Source organism: Colobus angolensis, unplaced genomic scaffold, assembly GCF_000951035.1.
Source record: "Colobus angolensis palliatus isolate OR3802 unplaced genomic scaffold, Cang.pa_1.0 Scaffold272, whole genome shotgun sequence".
Taxonomy (NCBI): domain Eukaryota; kingdom Metazoa; phylum Chordata; class Mammalia; order Primates; family Cercopithecidae; genus Colobus; species Colobus angolensis.
This window is the reverse complement of record NW_012115955.1, coordinates 777,630-801,724: the sequence shown is the minus strand read 5'-3', so window position 1 is coordinate 801,724 and position 24,095 is coordinate 777,630. Positions and strand designations below refer to the sequence as shown.

The window sequence follows — 24,095 nt, the reverse complement described above, 5'->3', positions numbered from 1 at the left end:
TCCTGGGTTCCAGGGAGAATAGTTCACATCACTGGTATGAAATCATGGCTTTCGAGACTTTGATTCAGCAGAGACCTATCATAAGAGATGCATTTTACATTGTAAATGGAAACTTATCAGGATGTGTGTTTCTTAAAACCACAGCTAGACTTGCTACCTTGAATGCACTGCCATGTCATCTGTTCCTGCATCTGAAACGCTGGCTAGCGTCCATGGCATTAATGGCACAAGCCAGTGAAGTTGCAACCCACAGTCTGGAATTCAGAGGATGGGAGATACGCTGGGAAAGGTTAGTATCAGCTGAAATGTTGAGGGCTTTACGTTTCAGACAAGGAGGTTTAGACGTCGTTATTTGTAACCAAGAGGGTCTCCTGAGGTTTTTAGAAGGTGGGCAATGTGGCCAGACACAGTGGCTCATGCCTATAATCCCAGCATTTTGGAAGGCCAAGGCAGAAGGATTGCTTGAGCACAGAAGTTCTAGACCAGCCAGAGCAACATCATGAAACCCTGTCTCTACAAAAAAAAATTTAAAAGTTATGGCGGCGTAAACTTCAAATGTAAAATTTAAAAACTTTAAATGTGATGTTTAAAAAAAAATGGTGGCACTAACCTGTAATCCCAGCTACTTGGAAGGCTGAGGCAGGATGACTGCTTGAGCCATGCAAGCAATCATCAAGGTCAAGGCTGCAGTGAGCCATGACTGCACCACTGCACTCCAGCCTGGGCGACGGAGTGAGACCCTGTCCCCACAAAAATAGAAGGCGGGCAGTGTGTCTCCATGTGGGCTTTGGGGAGATGGTCGGCCTGTAGCAGTGGGCACAGCATGGTAGATGGTGCCAGGCTCGCTGGCACTGGGGACAGTGGTGGTAGCCCACAGACTAGTTCAGGCTCTTGCAGCCTAAACTGATGGGACAGAATAATTACTCTGCTTCTCATCCTCTCCTCCATGATTTTTTTGCCCTTAAAAATGCTACCAGCTCAGACCTCAGGCAGTGTTGCATAGTGATTAGGAGTGTGGCTCTCAAAGTCACCTCCTTCTCCCCACGTACCCACTCTGTGCACATGGCCAAGTGACTTAAATTTCCCTGCCAAGCTCTGTGAAAGGCTATTTCTGGGACACAGAAAGAGCTCTCAAAATACAGTGAATGTTAGCGGCGTCGTGCAGAAGCCCAGAGTACCACACTTCCTCGGGAGTTGATGCCCATGGAGTCCAGCTGTGCCAGCCATGTCCCAGGGAAACAATTCCCCTCTGCAAAGGCAGAACATTCCTCTGAAGCAGCTTCCAAATCTGCTGTCACTCGCGGCCTGGTCACCTAGTTCTTCAATCACAATTGTGGGAAGAGGGGGCAAAGGAAATGCCAGCAGGGCTCTCGCCTTAGCACTCCCTGTGACTGTGTATGTTTAAAGCACATAAAAGGCATACTAAAAAATGACCTGTTGTTCATTCTCTCTTACGCTTCCATCATAAAGATGCGTTACTGCATGTTTAAGGTACCGTTTAAGTTTTGGTACGTTATTCGTGGTACTGAAGTGTAAGAGAACTTGGCAAGAACATTAGGCAGGGACAGATAAAAGTAGCAGGCTCTAGCCATCGCTGGTATTTTCTTCTGCTTAGCCATTTTTGATTGCTTTCCCCAGTTGTTTATTTATTACCCAATATGAAGCACAGAGAGGAAAAAAGTTTGAATTTTTTTTTTTTTTTTTAAAGAGACAAGGTCTCGCTGTCACCCAGGCTGGAGTGCAATGGAGCTATCATAGCTCACTGCAGTCTCAAACTCCTGGGCTCAAGCAATCTTTCCACCTCATCCTCCCAAGCAGCTGGGACTGCAGGTGCCCACCACCACCTCACCTTATAGAGACAGGCTCTTGCAGTGTTGCCCAGGCTGGTCTGAAACTCTTGCCTCAAGGGATCCTTCTGCCTTGTCCTTTCAAAATGCTGGAATGACAGGCAAGAGCCACCCCACCTTGGGGCTTTCACCAGTTATTACAGCATACTTTTCCTTCCTTCCTTCCTTCCTTCCTTCCTTCCTTCCTTCCTTCCTTCCTTCCCTCCCTCCCTCCCTCCCTCCCTCCCTCCCTCCCTTCCTTCCTCCCTCCCTCCCTTCCTTCCTTTTTTGAGACAAGGGCCTCGCTCTGTTGCCCAGGCTGGAGTGCAGTGGTGTGATCTCAGCTCACTGCAACCTCCACCTCCCGGGTTCAAGCGATTCTCTTGCCTCAGCCTTTTGAGTAGCTGGGACTACAGGCGCCCGCCACCTCGCCCGGCTAGTTTTTTGTATTTTTTAGTAGAGACGGGGTTTCACCATGTTAGCCAGGATGGTCTTGATCTCCTGACCTCGTGATCCGCCTGTCTCGGCCTCCCAAAGTGCTGGGATTACAGGTGTGAGCCACCGCGCCTGGCCTGCCCCTTCCTTCCTTTTTTGAGACAAGGGCCTCGCTCTGTTGCCCAGGCTGGAGTGCAGTGGTGTGATCTCAGCTCACTGCAACCTCCACCTCCCGGGTTCAAGCGATTCTCTTGCCTCAGCCTTTTGAGTAGCTGGGACTACAGGTGTGCACCACCATACCTGTATTCTTTGTGTTTTTAATAGAGACAGGATTTCACCATGTTGGCCAGGCTGGTCTTGAACTCGTGACCTCAGGTGATCTGCCTGCCTCAGCCCCCCAAAGTGCTGGAATTTCAGGCGTGAGCCACCATGCTCGGCCTATAGTACACTTTGCTCTATCCTAGAACTTTCTGGCCTGAGGCTAATTTGCTCTCAAACTTAATGAATGGGAAAAGTGACACTTCCCTCATTTCTGCCTTATTCCATGACTCTGAGGAGGTGCTAAGATGCTTCTTTCTACCTGGAGAAAATGAGTTTTTAAATGTGTTTTGCAAGCTTTAGGCCTAATTTGCATGTTCACAGCAAGTGAAGTGGAAAATATAGAGAATTATCTTGATTTTTCTAGAAACACACTCATTTACAATATCAAAAAATTCAGAATATTTTCCCTTGAATTATCTCAGTAGTTATCCCAATTTTGTTCTGTATTGATGTTGGTATGATATTAGGTGCCACTTGGGGCATACAATACAAAAGGAACTACAAATTGAAGAAGCAAAAAGTAACATCATGATAGTTATCATACTTTGCAGAAAATGAATAATAGGTTCATTACAATCCACCGTCTTCAGTGACCCTGGCTCTGCCGGGATTTCACTGCTGTTGAAGTGTTCAGAACGCACTAATGTACCCAGGGAAGGAAGAGCTCTTCAGCTTCTCCAGATCTTTTTCTTGACCCCTGCTCACCTGCTCTCCTGACTCTCCTACCTGGATTCACCTTTAGCTGATGCCCCTGGTAGGTCTTTCAGCAGCAGTTACAATGTTACGTTTCCTCCAGCCATTCCTAAGTGAATCTAAGGCATTTTTTTAAGCCTGGAATTCAAGGTCCTTTGGCAACTGGTTCTATGTTTATCTTTGAATTCTGTTACTAATCCTCTGAATAAATTCCCTTCTGCAGTGATGCAGAGTACTTCATCACTTTACCACGCCCTGCCCCCAACAGCAGTATTCATGCCCAACACGTCTTCCCTGCTCATCCAAGTTCTACATTTTCCTTCTCATCTAGGTTCTTTCTTTTTTGCTTTTTTTTTTTTTTTTTAAATGTCTTTTTTTTTCCTGAGACAGGGTCTTGCTCTGTCACCCAGGCTGGAGTGCCGTGGTGCAATCATGGCTCACTGCAGCCTTACCCTCCTGGGCTCAAGTGCTTGTCCTACTTCAGCCTCTTGGGCAGCTGGGACTACAGGCGCACACCACCACACTTGGCTAATTTTTAAATTTTTTGTAGAGATGGGGTTTCCTCATGTTGCCCAGGCTGGACTCGAACTCCTGAGCTCAAGCAATTCTCCTGCCTCAGCCTCCCAAAGTGATGGGAATACAGGTGTGACTACCACACCCGACGAATCCAGGTTCTTTAATTGCCAAAATGTCCTTTAGTTTCTGCCCAGTTCTGTTTTCTGAGTTTCTTTGGTAGATACATTTCTTTCTTTCTTTCTTTCTTTTTTTTTTCTGAGATGGAGTCTCTCTCTGTTGCCCAGGCTGGAATGCAGTGGCACAATCTTGGCTCACTGCGACCTCCGCCTCCCGGGTTCAAGTAATTCTCTGCCTCAGCCTCCCGAGTAGCTGGGATTACAGGCACATGCCACCACACCCCGCTAATTTTTGTACTCTTAGTAGAGACAGGGTTTCACCATCTTGGCCAGGTTGGTCTTGAACTCCTGACCTTGTGATCTGCCCGCCTCGGCCTCCCAAAGTGCTGGGATTTCAGGTGTGAGCCACTGCACCCAGCCAGATAGATTTCTTTCTACATATACTACCTCTTGATAATGTACTCTATTGGCTCTTACTTCTAGAATTTTGGTCTTTCCTTCACAAGTAGATTTAAAACTCTTCACAAGGAGATAGTCTCTTCTTGTTATGTTTCCTTTACAGCATGTTGCACAGAACTGGGTATCCATTAGGCGATTCATGGTCGTTGAAAATGAGCAGGTGGGGGTGCTCCAACCCCTGAGATCTAGATAAGATGACCTCCAGGTCATAGGTGCATGGGTCATCAAAATCCAAGTCTCCCTCCAGATTCTGCAGGTTCCTCAGGTCAGCCTTCATGGCCATGGCCTTGGGCTCCTGCTTTCAGAAAGCTGCTCTGCAGAATGCTCACTCAGATATAAAGTCCCGCAAACAAAAACTCACTCGCAAAAAGCATTTCTGAGTCTAGTAGGACCTACTGAAAATCTGAGGCGGAAATATTTTGGCCTGTTGCCATTCAGCAATGGAAACTCTTTCAAATCAGACAGTGGCTTTCTGGGTCCTGTGGCTGCCCACCCATAGGGAGTCTGCATTCGTTTTTTAGCCAGGCAGGGTCCCCTCCCTTCTCTTTTCTCCTCCATCCTCTTCCTTTCAAAAGTAATCCTCCTCGCTGCCCTGAAAAAGCACAAATCACCACCATCATCTGACTCAGTTTCTCTGCAAAGAAACTGAACTATGTTTGCGCCAGGCATCCATAAACATCACTGTTTTTAGCGTTTCTGCTGGGACCCTGGTATCATATCGAAGTTCTTTTCTCAGAAAGAAAGTTCTCTCTCTCACTAGAAATCTGACATAGCTGTTAGAACAACTTTTTTTTTTTTTTAACCCTGTTATACTGAAATATGTTTACTTCGGGGGTTATTAATTTTGAGTTTCCTTCCTGTTCTTCATCTCCCTTTTGTTAGATAGACATGTTATTCTTGAACAATTTCCTTTTTCTCTCTTCTTTTCTACCTTGATTTCTTCCATGTGCTCTTTCAAAAGTTTCTTGACCTCCGGAACCTTGGACTTTATTAAGGTATTTTCCCCAAAGTAACCTTTTCCTTCTCAAGTGGATCAGATTGACAAAAATGAGGTATAAAAAATAGCCGTCATACCTGTCTGGGCTACTTAGCTGAAATAGTTTCCTTTAGAATGCTCTACAGAAGTACTTCTGTTTGCCTGTCTGTAGCCTTATCGATCCTCAGCAGATAGTAACCACTCTTTGCCGGTCTCCAGCATGACTTAGCAGTGACAGCTTCTCTCTCCCGACTTTCTAAGTAGCACCTCTTCGTCACTAAGTGTCATCTGTTCTCCGGTGCTTATATTACCCTGGGTCTTATTTTCATTAGTTCTTGAATTAATTTTTTCCTTATGTCCACTAGAATCAAAATAAGCAACCTCTGGGAATTACTGCCAAGCTCTCTCTCTCTTTTTTTCCCTCGAGATGGAGTCTTGCCCTGTTGCTCAGACTGGAGTTCAGTGGCACGATCTCAGTTCACTGCAACCTCCACCGCCTGGGTTCAAGCAATTCTCCTGTCTCAGCCTCCTGAGTAGCTGGGAATACGGATACACGCCACCACACCTGGCTAATTTTTGTGTTTTTAGTAGAGACAGGGGTTCACCATGTTGGCCAGGCTGGTCTCGAACCCTTGACCTGAGGTGATCCACCCGCCTCGTCATCCCAAAGTGCTGGGATTACAGGTGTGAGCCACCACACACGGCCACAAGTTTTTCTTATTTAAATTTTTCTGGTGCAAGTAGCTGGTGGCCCAGCCCAAGACATCTCAGTGGTAATTAATACTACACTTCAACAACTCCCCATCTCTGGCCACAGAACACAAAACAACAAACGCCAGGTGGGCGCTGCCAATGATTTTCATTTCTGATAAATAATTCATAGTTTTCAAAAATGAGCTTAACAGCTGCTAGTTTTTTAAAAAAATGTAACGTGATTTCTTTTAAGGTTTTAATTAACAATGGCTGTGTGTCAAAAAGGTGCCTATTTGTGAGGAATTTGACTTCAGGAGAGGAAACACGTGTGCATATCTGTGAGCAATGGAAGACCTACACTGATGGGGGCTGTTTTTATTTGGGAATGTTTGCTGGTTGAGGATAAAAAAGAATATAGTTATTACACAGTTATTATACATCTATACAAGTAGATGCTTAGACAGCAGTTTCACTGATTGACAGAGGAAAGCCACTTTGGATACTCCTTTTCTCATGCAGGTTGGAGAGATGCCTTAGTCTCATTTCCCGGGTATATCAGGGGAAGAACAAAGTGCCTGACCTGACCGCTGCTTTTGATGGCCAGCTGGGGGAGTTCCGACAAGTCACCCTCTCAGAGTCTCAGCATTCTTCTTTATAAAAATGGGCACAACAATAAAAAACCAAAAACCAAAAAAAGGCCAAACAATGGACACAGGATATGCAGCCTTCCTGCGGGACACATGCACAGGCGTGCACCGCACAGGGGAGCTGGGGGCTATCGGGGCGCAGGCCCCTCGACCCCCCGACTCTGCCCTGCATGGCTCCCTACTGCGATTGGCCTGGCTGGTGGCTGTGGCTGCTGTGTCCTCGCCCAGCCAGTGCCCCTGAGGATCACTCAGGCTCCCCACAGGCCTCTCCTGTTCAGTCACTGGGGCGGAACCCAGTGGGAGCGTTCTTGGGTTGTGCCTGCCTGCAGCTTCCTCCCACTCTCTGGGCCTGCCAGATAGCACCTTGCTGGGAATTCTTAAACCTTCTGGAGCGCTGAGGTTTGTGTTTCTTATTTTTGAATATAGTTATACATTTATTTGGTTTTAAACACATCTTCTCTCATTCTTGGGGGCTCTGTGAGTGGGAAGGAGAGGCGGTGGTGTTTGGTTGGTTGACATCATGAAACCAAAGTGTCAAGGGGTAATTTTACATTTCTTGGTCTCTAGTGGGATTGGAATTGTTTATGATATTCCTTTTATTCCTAAGGAGTTACATTTTTTTTTTTTTTTTGAGATAAGTAAGGTCTTGCTCTATTGCCCATCTGGGGTGCAGTGGTGCCATTGCAGCTCACTACAGCTCGAACTCCTGGGCTCGAGCAATCCTCCCTCCTCAGCCTCCTGCAGTTAGGACTACAGGCATGTGCCACCATGCCCAGCTAATTTTGGGGGAGTTTGGGGGTGGGGGTAGAGACAGGGTCTCACTATGTTGCCTAGTCTTGGCTCAAACTCCTGGGCTCAAGCAATTCTCTCACCTAGGCCTCCCAAAGTGCTAGGATTACAGGCATGAGCCACCACCCCCGGCCACGAGTCACATTTTAAACATGGTCCCAATGATAACTTCGATCCTTGAAATGAAAAGGCAAAAAAAGGCTAAGGAAAAGAGTTCAAATGATGACATCTGAGTGTATTACACACCATGAGCGCTAATATTCACAGATTACCAGGGAAGCTGCTGTTTGCTTCCGCACTGCTCTGAGAGATCCAAGTTCTTTCAAAAAAAAACTACTCGAGATTTACCTTTCTTGCTATTATCTACTTATTCTCCCTTTCAGTAGCCCAGAGTGTAAGGCTGATCCCTTTTTGGACAATTTACCAATAGTTATCTTAGTATTTTATCTTTCTTCACGGCTACAAACTCTCCCATCTCCTTTGGAAAGTCTGCTGTTGCCCCTCTTATCACGTGTGCGCCCCAGCTACAGAGGACAGCCACCCGTGCTTGGAATGCTATTTGCATTGACACAACCCAGCGTTCCACTGTTGTTGACTCTTAGTAAGCTTGAGGGAACTAAAACTCATTTTTTAAAGTGTAGTTATTTTATTATTTTTCTCCCAGCTGTGAATTTGGATAGCTTTTTTTTTTTTTTTTTAAATGTAGGAAACTGGCTTTACGTTGTATCCCTATTATATTTTGTGTTGTTAGATTCATCCTACCCATTTAGGCCACCAAAGGCTTTTGGGTCCTGACTCCCATTGGATATTTTAGCTCCTTCCCTGCTTTATAACTTTCACAAATGAGAAGAGTCTGCCTCTGAGCCTCACCCAGCCACTAGTAAAATACTGGAGAGAGAAGGCCAAGAGCAGAGCCAGGCGGCACATTTCCGTAAGAGCCAGAGTTCGGAAAGGAAAAGTGACCCCTGTGGCAAAAAGGGCAAAGTGGATGGCCTGTGTGTGTGTGTGTGTTACTGGCAGTGCCTTTAATACAAAGCACCATGCTTTTTAAAAATATGAAAGTGCAGGAAATTTAGCATATCAAAAATCAGGCTTGTGCTCAAAGCGGGCAGTCACAAAGACTGCAGACTCCTAAAACGGGATGCTACCCTTGGGCTCTTCCTGCCTGCATTTTGCCTCCCTGCCAACATGAGATGCGGGTGAGAAGTGAGGACTGAGTCACTGTCACTCTGCACCTGTTCCAGGACTGCTCTTTTACCCACTTCTAGAATAGAAAAGAGGTCAGTGTGGAAAGAGATGTTTCTGGAAAGGGCTTCAGTGAGCAGTTATCGCTGGAGAAAGCTGTGCCTGACTAATGCCCAGCCCGCCTACCAACCCCCACAACTTTCCCCCAACCCCACCCCATCCCAGACGCAGAGGCAGATGCCAGTCACACATTGCAACAGAAGCACTTGGTCCACGTTTGACCACGCTTACTTCTATAAGGCAACTGGGGGTCTTGGACAAATAACCAATAATGGTCTTATCCTCAATTTACTTAGGAAGATTTTTTTTTTGACTTCTATGTTGTAATTTTTAAGCTAATATCTGAAGATATAGAGCCATTATTTCTATTCATCATTAATAAATCTTCTAAAATGTCATTATATATACTCAGATTATGTATGTTGGCATGCGGTAATTGACGTGTTCTTTGAAATTTTAACAACTAAATAAAATTAGTGTTTAGCTTAGTTCCCTAGATTGTTATGCTCTAGAACTGTTAAGACTTATAATAACATAAAAATGCCTCATCCTCAATCTTTATCTGCTCTTTTAAAACAGACTTTAATAAAATGCATCAGTGACTCAACTACCCACATCCATGTGTCATACTTAAAGGGTAGATAACTAAGAAGAGGCTGTTACCAAACAACTTGGATTTTTACACTTAAGAAAATTATAGAGAAAACATAATTTTACAGAAAAATATATAATATAAAGTAATTTAGTGAATTAGTCTTGAATGCAAGAAAATTTACTGTTATTTTTCTTTTCTTTCTCTTTAGAAGGTATTCCAACTGATAGCCTGGAAAAACAAATTATTTGCTGAACTTAGCATTTCAGTTTTCTCTTATTCAGGGGAGAAAACTCCCCCATATAAAATGTAAAATAGCTTAATATTTATTTTTGTAACTTAAATTGATTTTTCTTTTCCATCAAATCAAATGCAATGGAGCAGGAGTTCTGTGTTTGTCACCAATCCTTTATTGAAACTGGTAACTTACACACTTTATAATAGAACAACAAAAATAATGTTCAATATATACAGCCTTTGCATGGACTATTAGACTATACACAGGCAGAGTGATAACACAATCTAATCTTCATCATAATCTGTGCACAAAAAGACACCAAACAGACAACATGTGCACATCACAGTGGAATGACATCACAGGTCCAGTGAAAATTCAGCATAATACAAAACGGACTGCTCTATTGCAAATGACATCTTTCTAAATGCCCAGCTCTTACTCAGTAGTAATTTACCCAGAGTCTGAAGCAGAGATTGGTTGTGTGGCTATAAGTCTCTTCAGAGAGACAACCTCTGCAGATAAGTTTGCTATCCCCTGCTTCAAATACAAATTCTCTGGGTCAGAAACTTTGTAGCCACTGTCTTTCATTTCAACAACTCCAGTTTTGAAACTATTCTGAGTTTTGCCACTCAGTTCTTTTTGATGCCAGTGCTCCGATTTGAGAGACCAATCTTGAATGTTAGTCACTTGCACTGAGAAAGGAGTAAGAGAAGAATGTACCATACTTGGGGCACTATGCTTTTCGAGTTCAAAATGTCTTTTAGATGTCATGTCAATAGGTGAGGAAAGTTTTTGCGTGGCCTCAAATTCATTATCAAAGGCTTCTACTTTGATCTGCATGGCTTTAGCTTTGATCCGGAGCTTGTGTGGCAAGGCAGAGGAATTCACTTCTGGAACTTTAACCACCGTTGCATGCACGTGCTTGAGTTCAACTGGAGAATGGATGGGGCCCTTGGGGACCTGTTGCTCATCTTCGCCATCAGATGACTTTCCTACCACACCATCGTCGGTTTCCGACGTTCTCGGGGAGTTGCTGGAGGATCGGTTGACTTGCAGTAGTGGGGGAGAGTGTGAGTATCCAGAAAAAGAATTCCCCATATAGTTTTGATAGATGGACGCTGTGTAAGAGCCTCGGTCATCTCTTGGCTCCCTTGTGTAGCTCTCTAATTCCATCGGCTCTTGCTTGATAATCTGGAACTTGTTTTCAGGACTTCTGCAGCTTCCCTGCACAGAGCTCTCCTGTGTGTGCTCTACCGAGGACACTTCTGAAACATCGGACAGCGAGCTTTGTGGAGAGTGTTTAATGACAGAAATACAACTGCTTGCCACCATCGAGGGTTCGTGCTCGTCCACAAATGAGCTCACATGGGATTTGGAAGTCTGGTAATCTTGAAAGTACACAGCTGTAGAATTACTGAGTTTCTGAATCTCTTGAGCATATGCTGTGGAGCTAATTAAACCAAACTTTAATTTTAGTGAAAGCAGCTCAGCTTTTAAAGTGGCGTTTTCTTCTCCCAGTGCAATTAGTTTGTTCTCTAAAACCAGGTCATTCAGTCGACGCTTCTCACGAGATCTTTTGGCAGCTTCATTATTTTTCCGCCTTTTTTCCCAATACATCGCATCTTTCTTTTCATCGGGAATGAACTCCCGTTTCCTCCGACACGCAGAAGATTTGTTTTTCCCCACACTTCCTTCACTGAGAAGCAGCTCCTCACCTGTGGTGGAGTCTTCAGACACTTCCGTTAAAGCAGAATTAAGGACCATCATCTTGTCCACATTGCTACTGGCATCAAGAGATGCCTGCTCCTTTTTGATGGTCTGCATTTTTCTCAGCTGCATCAGAAACAACCTTCCCCTATATATGTGTCTAGGAGAACAAATTAATTTCCCCGTATTCTCAAGCTCTTTAAAAACTCTGGTTTAAAATCCATCAATATTCTTCCTTTTGTTCTACTGTCTGGGATAAATCCGTCAGGCTCCTTATTGAATGAAGTTGGGCCTCCGTGGTTATCTGCAATACATGAATAAAAGAAAAAAAAAACCCCAGTTATTCATTGGATAAATGTTTATTACAAATTATGTACAAGGAAATATGCTAAGCATGTAGGGCATACAAGCACAGATGAGGCACGGCCACAGTTCTTTCTTTCAACGAGTTAGCATTCTCAAAAAGGAAATAAGTTCCCAAATACCTAAACTATAAAGCTGTAAAGGACAAATCCCTAATAAGACCTATCAGTAAGAGAATATGTGGTCCAGGAAAGTGAGGGAAAAATAACCTCTGCCCAGGGAGAAATAGAGGAAGGCTGTATTTAATAAGGCAAAATGGAGAAATAGTTGGGTGTGGGCAATTACAGGAAGGAAATGACAGATAGCCTCTGGTTGGTAAGTTTCTAAATAGTACATGCATACCGTGGTGCTTCTAAATAATGTTACCTAATGTTTACATCACTGCCAAGCAATATGCTCACCTCTTAAAAGGGACTTAAACAAGTAAACTTTAGCATGAGTAAAAAAAAGTTCTGCACTCCTATATGGAATATAAATGGAGACAAATTTCTTCTACAAAAACTAAAGTAAAAGCCGCATTAACAACGGAGCTGTTGGTTTTAATCTACACCTTAACGTAGACATAAACCTGCCCATCACATCCCTGACTGCCTGGTAGGCTTATATCCCAGCAAATTCCACCAGGTGACTCACTGCAACTAAATGAAAAGGATTCTTCTTGATCAAGCCATCTCTTTACAAACATCTGAGTTTAAGAGATTAGAATTTTTTTTTTCTGATTCCTTTGAATTGTTCTATCAAACATTCAACATTGAAGTATCCAAAATACTTCTTGTGATCTTGAAAATTCTGTCAAAACAGATTTCAGATTTCAGTTACATAGTAGCTTTGAACTAAAAAACAGTTAGTAGGCCAGGCGCCGTGGCTTACGCTTGTAATCCCAGCACTCTGGGAGGCCAAAGTGGGCAGATCACGAGGTCAGGAGATCGAGACCATCCTGGCCAACATGGTGAAACCCTATCTTTACTAAAAAATACAAAAATTAGCTGGGTGTGGTGGCGTGCACCTTGCAATCCCAGCTACTCGGGAGGCTGAGGCAGGAGAATCGCTTGAACCCGGGAGGTGGAGATTACAGTGAGCTGAGATCACGCCACTGCACTCCAGCCTGGTGACAGAGCAAGACTCCATCTAAAAAACACACACACACACACACACACAACAAAAAAAAAACACTATTCTATTCAAAGGGGTTTTAAATGTATAGTGCATTCTTGAAACAAAATTATTTTAAACCAAGAGAATATAGTTACAGAAAAAAATTTCTTTCATTTATATGAATTAGTTTCAAGTAAAATGTAAGAACTCAAGAATAGAATCATTCATTAGTTTCCTCTTCCACTGATGAAATACTTACAGTACAAATTTGGCCTGATGACTGCCTTAGCTTGAGTTAATAAAATCCATGTTGTGTTCCAATAGCAATCGTTGCATGGGGGCTTTTGAATTTAGCTATGTTTCTAGACACTGATTCTCTGCCTAATGTTCCAGTTGGTAATACTTTTTGTAAAATAGACGTGGTACAACAACGGTTTCATCAGCACGATCTGCACACAGTAGCACTTTACCCTACCATACTAAAAAGATGTAATGAGCCAGGCGTGGTGGCTCACGCCTGTACATCCCAGCACTTTGGGAGGCTGAGGCGGGCAGATCACCTGAGGTCAGGAGTTTGAGACCAGCCTGGCTAACATGGTGAAACCCCATCTCTACTAAAAATACAAAAATTAGTCAGGCATGGTGGCAGGTGCCTGTAATCCCAGCCACTCGGGAGGCTGAGGCAAGAGAACTGCTTGAACCCAGGAACCCAGGAGGCGGAGGTTGCAGTGAGCCGAGATCGCACCATTGCACTCCAGCATGGGGGACAAAAGTGAGACTTCATCTCAAAAAAAAAAAAAAAAGATGTAATGTTCTTACATGATGTCACTATCTCTTTCTTATGCCTAGTTTCATAATGACTAATAAAGTGAAGTTTACTTTTATCAATTGGAAAAGCCTGCCAGCTTCTTTTATCTTTTCCAGAAGGAATGAAAGGAATTATGTAATAATTTCGGGATCATAAAGAATAATGTTTCATGCCAGGTTTTTGCCCATTAAACTGAGCCAACACAGTTAAGGGAACAGCTAGTCGTAACTCAGAGAAATGTGTGATTATGAATACCAAGTTTCTGTTCTTTGATAATGAAACTTTAATGGGAAATGAAGGCAAGGAGTATGTCACAGTCAGCAGTGATGCTGCAGAGAAGGAATCTTCCTATTTATCATTTAAACAATACTATTTCCTTTTTCTTTTTTTGATACAGAGTCTTGCTCTGCTGCCCAGGCTAGAGTGCAGTGGTGCAATCTTGCCGCACTGCAACCTCTGCCTCCCGGGCTCAAGCGATTCTCCTGCCTCAGCCTCCTGAGTAGCTCGGGTTAGAATTGCATGCGACCAGCTAATTTTTTTGTATTTTTAGTAGAGACAGGGTTTTACCAGGTTGGCCAGGCTGGTCTTGAACTCCTGACCTTAGGTGATTCACCTGCCTTGGCCTCCCAAAGTGCTGGGATTACAGGCATGAGCCACCACGCCCAGCCAACAATACAGTTTCCTCTAATTTGCATTTAGGTTTTATCCTCTAACATGAAAGCCCAGTTCCTCTACATATTGAATGGATTCTTTCCTCTGTTGCAGTCTGTACTCTGCCATTCAGCAGAGTCCTCCTGCTAAAGTAAAACAAGTGGAGTGGTAAAGAGGAAGATATCCCAGTTAAAGACGACTGCACTGACCTTTCCCAAGGCACCTTTCAAATCTCCACTATAGTCTCGGCCACTACTTTTTTCCACTTTTAGTTTTTAAACATCATATGATCCCTTGCAGACTATTAATTCTGGTTATTTTCTCCACTTGAGAATCTTTCTCTTTCACGTGTTATCTTATTTGTTCCTTCTTTAAAAAAAAAATCAGATTCCTTTATTTTGCCTCACTAACTAGTTTTTACAGTAATGCTTTTGAAATGCCCCACCATTCTGTCTGTCTTAGTTACTCTTCCTAAACTTCGAGGACCTTTTCAAGGTTGGGGCCCAACTGGGAAGGAGCCTTCACAATCCTATTTCTATTTAACTAAAATAGCCCCATTTGTCCTAAAATTTCCTTAACTCGTGTCTTCTAGGTGTCTAAGTACTATATGTCTACTTTATCATCTCTACAACTTTGTTGGTACATGAAGACCTACAGAAAACCTCATTTCCTTTCTTTTTTTTTTTAGACGGCGTTTCACTCTTGTTGCCCAGGCTGGAGTGCAATGGTGTGATCTTGGCTCACCACAGCCTCCGCCTACAGGGTTCAAGCAATTCTCCTGCCTCAGCCTCCTGAGGATTACAGGCATGTGCTGCCATGCCCGGATACTTTTGTATTTTTAGTAGATGGGGTTTCTCCATGTTGATCGGGCTGGTCTTGAACTCCCAACCTCAGGTGATCCATCCACCTTGGCCTCCCAAAGTGCTGGGATTAAAGGCGTGAGCCACCACACCCGGCCATCTCATTTGTTTTTAATCATCTTCTTCCTATTTGAATTTCATGACATGTCACTATAAATCTGTGATTCTTCTCCCATCTGTATATATTACATTCATGGTCTCCACAACTCAGTGGCAAATCACCATACTATCTTAGGGTATTTTCTGTAATATTATGTGTCAAATAATCTTGCAGTGTTAAAAAGAGTTTATCAGCATTGTGGGATGATCCGGAGAGAGGCATAATCACATACACTGTGTGTGTTTCCATATGTTTGTCTTTTGTGCCCAACTACATTGGGAATTACTTCAGGGTGGAAATTAAAATATACTTGCAGTCTTCTAGCAAAAACCTGAAGATATTAGGTGCTCAACATTTCATTGACAGTCACCCATATACCTTATATAAGAGAGTTTTGTAACCGGAAAACTTTTTTGATGCTTTCTTTTAGTGTTATGTGAATTGTAAAGAAGATATTTTACTTATTAACAGAGAGATTCTCTTATTCATTAATTGGTTTACTCAACACATACGGAGCACCCACTGTGTACTGGGCACAAGGGGAGACTGGGGGCACATAAACAGGGAGAGGAAAAACCAAACCCCGGAGACCAGGCACTCAGTCGTGGGTGGGAGACAAACAGGTGAGCAGAGGGGAACCAGGTGTGAGTGCAGAGTTGCACAGACATGGGCCTGGGGTGCAGGCTTTCTTCTTGTCACGGAGATAATAACAAAAACAATCATAATAGGTGCCATTTATTGAACACTTATGACAGAATGGGCACTGGGAAAGCCTGACCTGCTTTCCTTCATTCACTTTCAATGACTATTTTCAGATAAGAAAACTAAGGCTCACAGAAGTCAAGTGACTTGCCCAGGGTCACACAGCTAGTTAAATGGCAGAGCTTACATTCCGGTCCAGTTCCTTTACTCGCTCCTACACTTTCACAGGTGGTTTGCATCTGTGCAATGCAGTCTTATTTACACACAGTTCTCTTTTGTGTCACTTTCAATTCTAAGTAATACACGCCCCTTTACTAAGTTACTTTGGGTGCAGTAAGGCACTATGCTAGCTTGACTTTTTTTTTTTTTTTTTGAGATGGAGTTTCGCTCAGGCTGGAGTGCAATGGCGCGATCTCAACTCACTGCAACCTCCACCTCCCGGGTTCAAGCGATTCTCCTGCCTCAGCCTCTCGAGTAGCTGGGATTACAGACATGCGCCACCATGCCCAGCTAATTTTGTATTTTTAGTAGAGACAGGGTTTCTCCATTTGGTCAGGCTGGTCTCGAACTCCCTACCTCAGGTGATCCGCCTGCCACGGCCTCCCAAAGTGCTGGAATTACAGGCATGAGCCATCACGCCTGGGCCCTTAACTTCTTAACTTCTTTAAGCCAGCAAAGATACTATCTAGAACTTTTCTCCATCCTCCTTAGAGATGTTTCAGATCTGGCACTATTTATGAATTGAGAAAACATTTTACTAATTTTCGTATCTCTGCTAAAATTTTAACCTCCTGGCCATTCTAATTATGTTAAATAGAGAAAAAGAAATATGATAGCTGTGGACACTGTCACCTATGATTTTTTTTTTTTTTAAACAAATCCAAGAGTGTAATCTGTTTTCAACATGAGGCGGGGGACAGTGTCTCTCTGACCCTCTCATTTTGCAGATTAATCAGCTAGAAGACAGGCTGACCTTCTCAAGACCACACAGCAGTTGGGCACAGATGGGTTCTGGGCTCTCCTTATGTCCCTCAACAATAAACTTAAAGCAAATGCAAAAGTAGTTTATGATGCCTTCAAAAAGCCTCAGGATTTATGCCAACCTAACAAATTTATTTCAAGCCTCAATATTTTCCCTTATGATTAATTTAACAATTACTTCATCTATGCATCATCTTTTCAAATCAACATCTAATGTTGTGGTATATTAGTCATTGCTTAAGTTTCTTTTTTGGTGAATAATTGACACTACATGCCAATTCTATGATCTTAGTGTACTCAGCACGATTAACTTCATTACACACATTACATGATATGACTCTCCTTGAAAACACAAATAAAAAAGAGAAATTTAAGAGCAGGTATTATTACATACCAGTTGACATATTTTTTCGTACATACTCTGAAGGTGCCATCACTAATTAATACTTTTGTATAGTCCATCACACTATTTCTCTAAGCAAGAATTATATGGCAAGAATTATATTTCGTAAGCCCAGATATTAAAATTTTAAGTCAGATTACCTAAATATTGTTTTTAAGAATAAGATTCGATTTAGAAAATTCTATAAAAGAATATAACCTCATAACAATAATTCTAGACCAAATTTATCCTTGAGGAGTTATCTCATTACTTATGTTTATGATAGACCTTTATCTTCCCTGGTCTCTCACAGAAATAATGTTTAACATTCCAAGCTCTACAAAGGAAAAGAATAAACATGCTTTGTTTCAATCATCTGAAATGTTACTAATAGTCTAAACATTAAAATCTACTCTGAGAACATTTTGTTATTAATTATCTCTAAAGGATAAGTTTTATGGCAAATTGCTATATATATTTTGTTTTTAAAATTCTGTCAATAGAAGATGAAATACTATTTGATCCACCCAATGATTTGGAAACATTATAGAATTATCTTATTTTCCCTCTCCTCTCTGAATGTATTGTTTTCTCCCTGTTGTATAATATAGATAACAGTAAAGGAAGAAAAATGTTTTCAAGGTAAGCTTAAATTATGTTAAACTGTAAGCCATCTCTCCAGTAAGACAGCAGATGCTTATTTTTGAGATAAATGTCATTTTCATGAAAAAATCAAATCAATCAATCAATTCACATCTCTTTATACTTTTAAAGTATGAACACTAGCAATATATTAACCCTACATTTTCTTCCTGTGGGTAAAATTCACACTATCTGTGTCAATGAAATACTTTACTTCTTTTCATGGATGAGAAAACAATCTAGTATTTAAAAGCAGAGATGAAATAAGAAAAGAATTCACTACACGTGTACAACCCAGAGGAAATGGGGAGTGAAAAAACTCAGTCAGAAAACACTGAAGTTGCGAGAGAATTTTCTAATCCCATTGAAAAAGAAAAGGATTTTTAAATTGAGAAAACTACGTTAAACCTCTCTAAGGGTCATTCTATCCCCAGGAAGCAGCTTACTCCAAAGTTAGAGAGAAATGTGTAGTTGATCAAGACAGGCAAGACACACACACACACACACACACACACACACAGACACGCACACACACACACTTGCACACTGCCAGAATCTGTTCTATCATAGCAACAAATTGACCTACTTTTTCTATTTGGGTGCCTCCGTAAATAAATGTGTCAAAGCCTGTTCCAGTTTATGATAAATGAAAATATTTCAAGTTCAACAAAGGACTAGTTGAAAATTAAATTTAAATTTAATAAATACAGTGACAACACTACATTTTATTACATCACTGATGTAATTTAAGTAATTGAAATATGAAATAGTATAACAACATTCTTCAAGAGGTCATCAGTGTTTGTAACTTAATACACAATTAAATTATTCTGAAGTCTGCAAAGAGTAAGCACATACACACTAGCACGACCAAACACTTAACTGCACAGCTTGAGAAATAAGAACAGCTCTCACTAAAGATGGGAAGTAACATGGGGGAAAAACAGGACAGTAATAATTTTTTAAAAATCTATAGAAACTTAAAAGTGGGGACTATTAATATCTTGAAACTTCTGAAAAGATAACTGATCGGTGTAGCAACTAATCTGAAATCTTAAAAGGACATCAACAATCACAAAGTAACCCAGTTGCAGGAAATCCTCCAATGAATAAGTAATACATGCAACACGGTGTAATGATGGCAAAAATGGTGGGCCGGGGGGGCAGTCAGGCCAAGAAAATTCCTGAAAGTTTCTAATTATAATGTAGAATCATCCCAACTTGCTTCACTTGGCTTTTTAATTTCTTTTTCCACTTTTCTAGTCAGTGGATGATTATAAATGTCATTTGCTACCTTATGAATAGAGTAGATTTTTAAATGCTTATTTTTAGTGTTTATTTGAAGGCCAGTTAATTACAGTTTAAGACCCCTAAAAAGCTAATTAGTAAAAGACATCATGTTCTGATAACTAAAAGGCTTATAAACATCACTCTGAGTCCGTCCTATGAAACTGAGTCCTCAAAGCACAGATTATTAACAAATGGTATCTAGCAAATCTCAAGTAAACTTTCTTATCATAAAAACAAGCTATGCTCTTATTAAAGTCATACGAGAAACAGTTCTGGGTGTTTTTTTTAACTACAGTAAAGTTACTTACAAAGAAATGTGAAAGATAACTGGGGTTAGTAGTAATAAAAATTCATTTTGAAACTGAAAAATTCTTATGTAATGTCTGTGATCAAAGGTCAACGTCTTTCAACATTCTCATACAAGTCCAACCTGGATAGAAATCAACTCAAATATAATTTAGAAAAATAACAGGATATCAAACAATGTGTTAAACCCTGTGAAATACAGGCATACCTTACAAAAACAAGAAATGAATATTAAAGGAAATTTCAATTACATTGTTTCTGTTATATTTTGAATTGAATCCCAAGTGTGCTCTCATTCCTCAATACAAATTAAAAATAAACAACTTTAACAGCATCAATGGCATCTGGATTACAATGGAAATCATGAAGTATATGAGTTTAACCTGGGTAAAAATAAAGCCCAGGCAATATGACTGCACCTTTTCCATTCCATGCTGCAATCGCATTTACATCTCGAAATTGACTCTAATGACCAAGGCAAGGTCAACTAGAAAAATCCACTCAGCTGGTGAGTCAGGCACATTGCTCAACGTCCGAAAGGCCTCTCACAAAGAGTTTTAATTTTCAGGCTGTTGCATCACAGTGATGTTATAACTGCACTGCACAAAAATAAGCCTTTAACCCAGAAAAGGAAATTGTTTCAAAAACTACAGTGAGTGTGAGAATACACTTTGTTGAGGTGCAAATTTCCCCATCTGGTTTTCAGGCTCTGCGACCTGGGCTGCTAATTCATTTCTCCGAGTTTCCATTTCCTCATCTATGAAATGTGGACGATAACAGAGCCCCTCAACACTGTGCCTGGCACATGCAGAGTATAAGTTTAGTAAATACTAACTCTTAATCTCTTTTCTGAAGAATGATAAGTATCAAAAGGCAACGATGCCTATCAGTTCCAGGCTGTCTTCGCTGCTCATGAGTCTTACTGAAGCCTGACCTATGTCGCAAGTGTAAGGGTAAACCAAATGAAAATTTCTTCTGTTAGTCAAAAGGGTCAAATATAAACACTTTCACAGGACCGGCCTTAGTTTTCAGGCTACATATACCCCCTACAAGAGAGCTGATGTGTGGTGTCTCACCATCCACTGCTGATCTCAGACCACAAAGTTTTAGATAGAGAAATCATTCAGGCTACAGAAAATGAGTCACAGAATGTGTAAAGGAATTGGAAAGAGCTGAGCTATTAATACGGCACTTGTCACTTCATTCCTGCTACTATAATCGACTCATCTCTCTATTCCTTCAAGCAGCTCCCCAAAACATTAACCCAATGACTTGGGAAGTTTGAGGTTCTGCAATCCTGTCAGGAATTCCCCTTAAACTGAAATTAACATTGAACACAATGTCAAAGTTTTCAGGAAAAAAAAAAAAATATTAGAACAAAAAAAGTATCCAAGAAAGATCTTGTAGACTTAATTCCAACATGAATCCTTACTATTACTGCAAAGAGATTTACACAGATAAAAATGAAGTTAAATACTGACTGACACACACACACACACACACAAAGATTCTGGCTGCTGGTCAATAATACAGGAAACATTTACTGAACTCCTCACAACCAACTAGGTCAACAGGTTTTATTCCCTCAGTTTACCCTGGAGAGTGATGGAAATCAGGACAGTGGAGGAAGATAACAAGCTGGGGCCTGGGACCCAGGGTTCTTGTGAGCCCAGGGCCTGTGCTCTTAGGATCTGTACCTCACGGATGCCTGTTCTCTAACTACTGCCTGTAACAAGAGGGAAACTGATTAGGGATAGGGGTGTAGCATATGATCCCATAGAAGCCAAGTTTTTGGTCAGTTTTCAACAAAGAGCACATTGCGTTGATATGCTTCAAGAGAACATCCGTGATGTCTCCATGAATTCACTGTGAGTTCCCGCATGGGTACAATCTTGGAAGTCTTTATGCCAGGATGAAAGTACTGTAGTTTTACAGGAGGACAGCAGCATCTATGTGGGTATTTTGATTTTATTTTGAACTCTGGAGATCAGTGTTCTCTCTAGCCTTTGACCATATAAATTAAAGGTTTAAAAAAAATCGGCTCAACTCAACTGGCCAAAGTCAAGCTGAGGCCTTCTTTTTTAATCACTATCAATACTGGAGCGCCCCCACTCCCAATTTCTGTGGTCGGTGGACGTTTGGAGGTTTCTCTTAAGGTCTTTTTCACTTCAAGAATGGAGACGCGCTTCGCTCAGAAATACAATGAAGACTCTTGGAACAAAGGTGTCTGCAGGTTTCAGAACCTCACCGCCGAACAGGCGCGGAGTCAGGCCCCTGGATTTGCCCTGCTAGAGGGAGGGCCGCCGAGACGCAGGCACTCCGGGTCGCCCGCGCTGCCCCTGTCCGCCCTGTGCGGGCGCCGGGGTCCCTGGCTCCCTGGCTCCCCGGCTCCTGCGGCCCGGGCGAATCCAGAGCGCACCCGCACTCCGACCCGGGCCGGTCCCTAGGGCCCGGGCTCCACCGGCCGCGCCCCCACGCGGCGCCTCCCAGAGACCCCCCCTCCCTCCGGGTGGGCGGCGCAGCGGGGCCTCGGCGCCGCGAGGACCCCCCGCGCCAGAACAAAGGAATGTGGGGAGGGGGCAGGGAGGAGCGCAGGCCACCGAGCAGCCCCAGTATAACTGCCGCCCGGAGGCGCTTCTCGGTCCCGACCGAGGTCCCCTCCCGCCACTACCAGACCCGCCCCCAGCCCGGCTTCTCGCAGACCCCACCGGCCCGCAAGAGGGAGCGGCGCACTGGGGGCCGCACGGACGCGCCATTGGAGATCCCGATCGGAAGGTGGCGCCACGCTGCCCCTACAGGGCCGGGACTCCCCCGCGAGCTCGCAAAGTAGGTCGGGGTCTGAAGCTGGGGGCCTAGAGCAACTAGCTTCTTGGAAAGCGACTGCAATTATTTGGGGTAATATACTCTGTTCCAGAGACGTCCACCCCCCCCCACCAAAAAAAACCCTGCACTTAATTTAAATGTTACGATATATACATCCCATCATATACATATATTCACACATAATCACTATGTAACAGTCCAGGAAGAAATTAAATATTTGGGTAAATTACATATTCATACATCTTCACATGAGTAAAACTAGGGTATCCAGACAAAAATACGATCTACTAACCTATATCTGTTTCCCATAGGTCATATCTGATCTGGGGGTAAATAAATACTTCTGACCTCACTTACTGTTGTTATTTACAAAAACCAAGAACAGAAGATGGCACTTGACCATTCCCCGCTGTTCTCAGAGAAGAGCAGTTTCCTAAAGTGTCCTTTAAAAACATAAATGGGAGCCAGCATCCAGCAAATCACCGGGCGCTGCGAAATGCCTTCCTAAAAATACAATCTTATCAAAGGTCTCCGAAGGCGTGTAGTTAAAACTACAGCAAATGGCCTTGAACTTGTATTTGCACACAGCCCTAGAGAAAACACCAGAAATAGCACTGCGAGGCCACAATTGTTAAAATGTGATAGGGCTAAATTTAGAAGAACGCGCGTTTCATTTAGGGCAAAAGACACACATTCGGCAGCATGAGCAAACTGCATGCTTACCCGGTTGTCTACTTTCCTGTTTAAAATATCCTTAAGAAAAAAAAAACTGTTATAGTGACATTCTTAAAGGCTGAGACTGTCCTACTTTCTTTGTAGCAAGATTATAAAATCACGTAATTAGCTCCCTCTCTATGCTCATTGCCAGCAAATTCGGCAGTTACATAATGCAACATTTCCAGGAAACTATTATGTGATTTGTCTTGTCGTGTCTGAAAAAGCGATGACAATAAGGTGAGAAAAAGGGCTGATCGAATGGAATGCATTAAAATTAGGAAGGTGGGGAGGTAAACGTCACAATGGTTCGTCCCAGATTTAAAAATAACAGCTGAGAACATTGAAAGGGCGAACCCCAGTAGTACCCAAGATCAGAATTCAACCCGAGCAATTCTTGCTTTTAGGTTTTGTAATATCGTTTTAAAACCTGTTTATTTGGGACGTAATATAGACGTAAATAACGATCTAATATCCAATGCTGCGGCTCAATTACCAAATCATTGCACACATACGCGCATATTCCCACATCAGCCCGCAATCCTTGCCAACATTTCACCGTGGGCAGATTATGCAATGTATGAAAGGACAAATCCCACAACCTTCCCGAGGGCTTGTAAAACACGCTGACGACAAACAGGGTGGAAAACGTCTGTGCAGACACAGCCCCTGACACAAACAAACGCCGCGCAGGCATTCTCCGAATGCCGTCACCGTTCACGCTACCAACCCGTTTTCTCACCAAGCAAATCAAGACTATTCCCCATTCCTCAACCCCCAAGTCCTCTCCCCCCTACGCCGCCAGCCCCAGGGAAGGAACGAGAAAGGAAGACACTAGAGAAGAAAGAGCATCTTCCCGCTCGGAGAGGGCTCAGCCTGTCTGGCGCTCTTCTCTACCAAAACATCAATTTTCCTGAAATCAGGAGACATTATGCAACAGCAGCGGGGGGGAGAGCGCAAACCAGCCAGGACTACGTGCCGGCGCGAAGGCGCTGCAATCAAAGCAGCCACCTTAAGGTGGCGAGTCCCATCCTGACAAGGCAGCAAAAGTTTATGTAATGAATGCCCCGCGCGCACTAGCCGCTGCTGGCGAGCCCAGCTTACAGCCCGACCCCGCACACTGCG

The 24,095-nt window shown here is 42.8% G+C and overlaps 1 protein-coding gene across 3 annotated transcripts in view; it reads right to left on the bottom strand.

Moving 5' to 3' along the window:
* Positions 1 to 9,695: 9,695 nt before the first annotated feature.
* The window catches only part of NFIL3 (nuclear factor, interleukin 3 regulated), a 93,150-nt gene continuing 78,750 nt past the window's right edge, over positions 9,696 to 24,095 (bottom strand). For all 3 annotated transcript variants that reach the window (XM_011948006.1, XM_011948005.1, XM_011948004.1), the window contains one exon: positions 9,696 to 11,557. In XM_011948006.1, the coding sequence (XP_011803396.1) occupies positions 9,997 to 11,385 (1,389 nt within the window). In that variant the 5' untranslated portion in view covers positions 11,386 to 11,557 and the 3' untranslated portion in view covers positions 9,696 to 9,996. The remainder of the gene's footprint in view (positions 11,558 to 24,095) is intronic.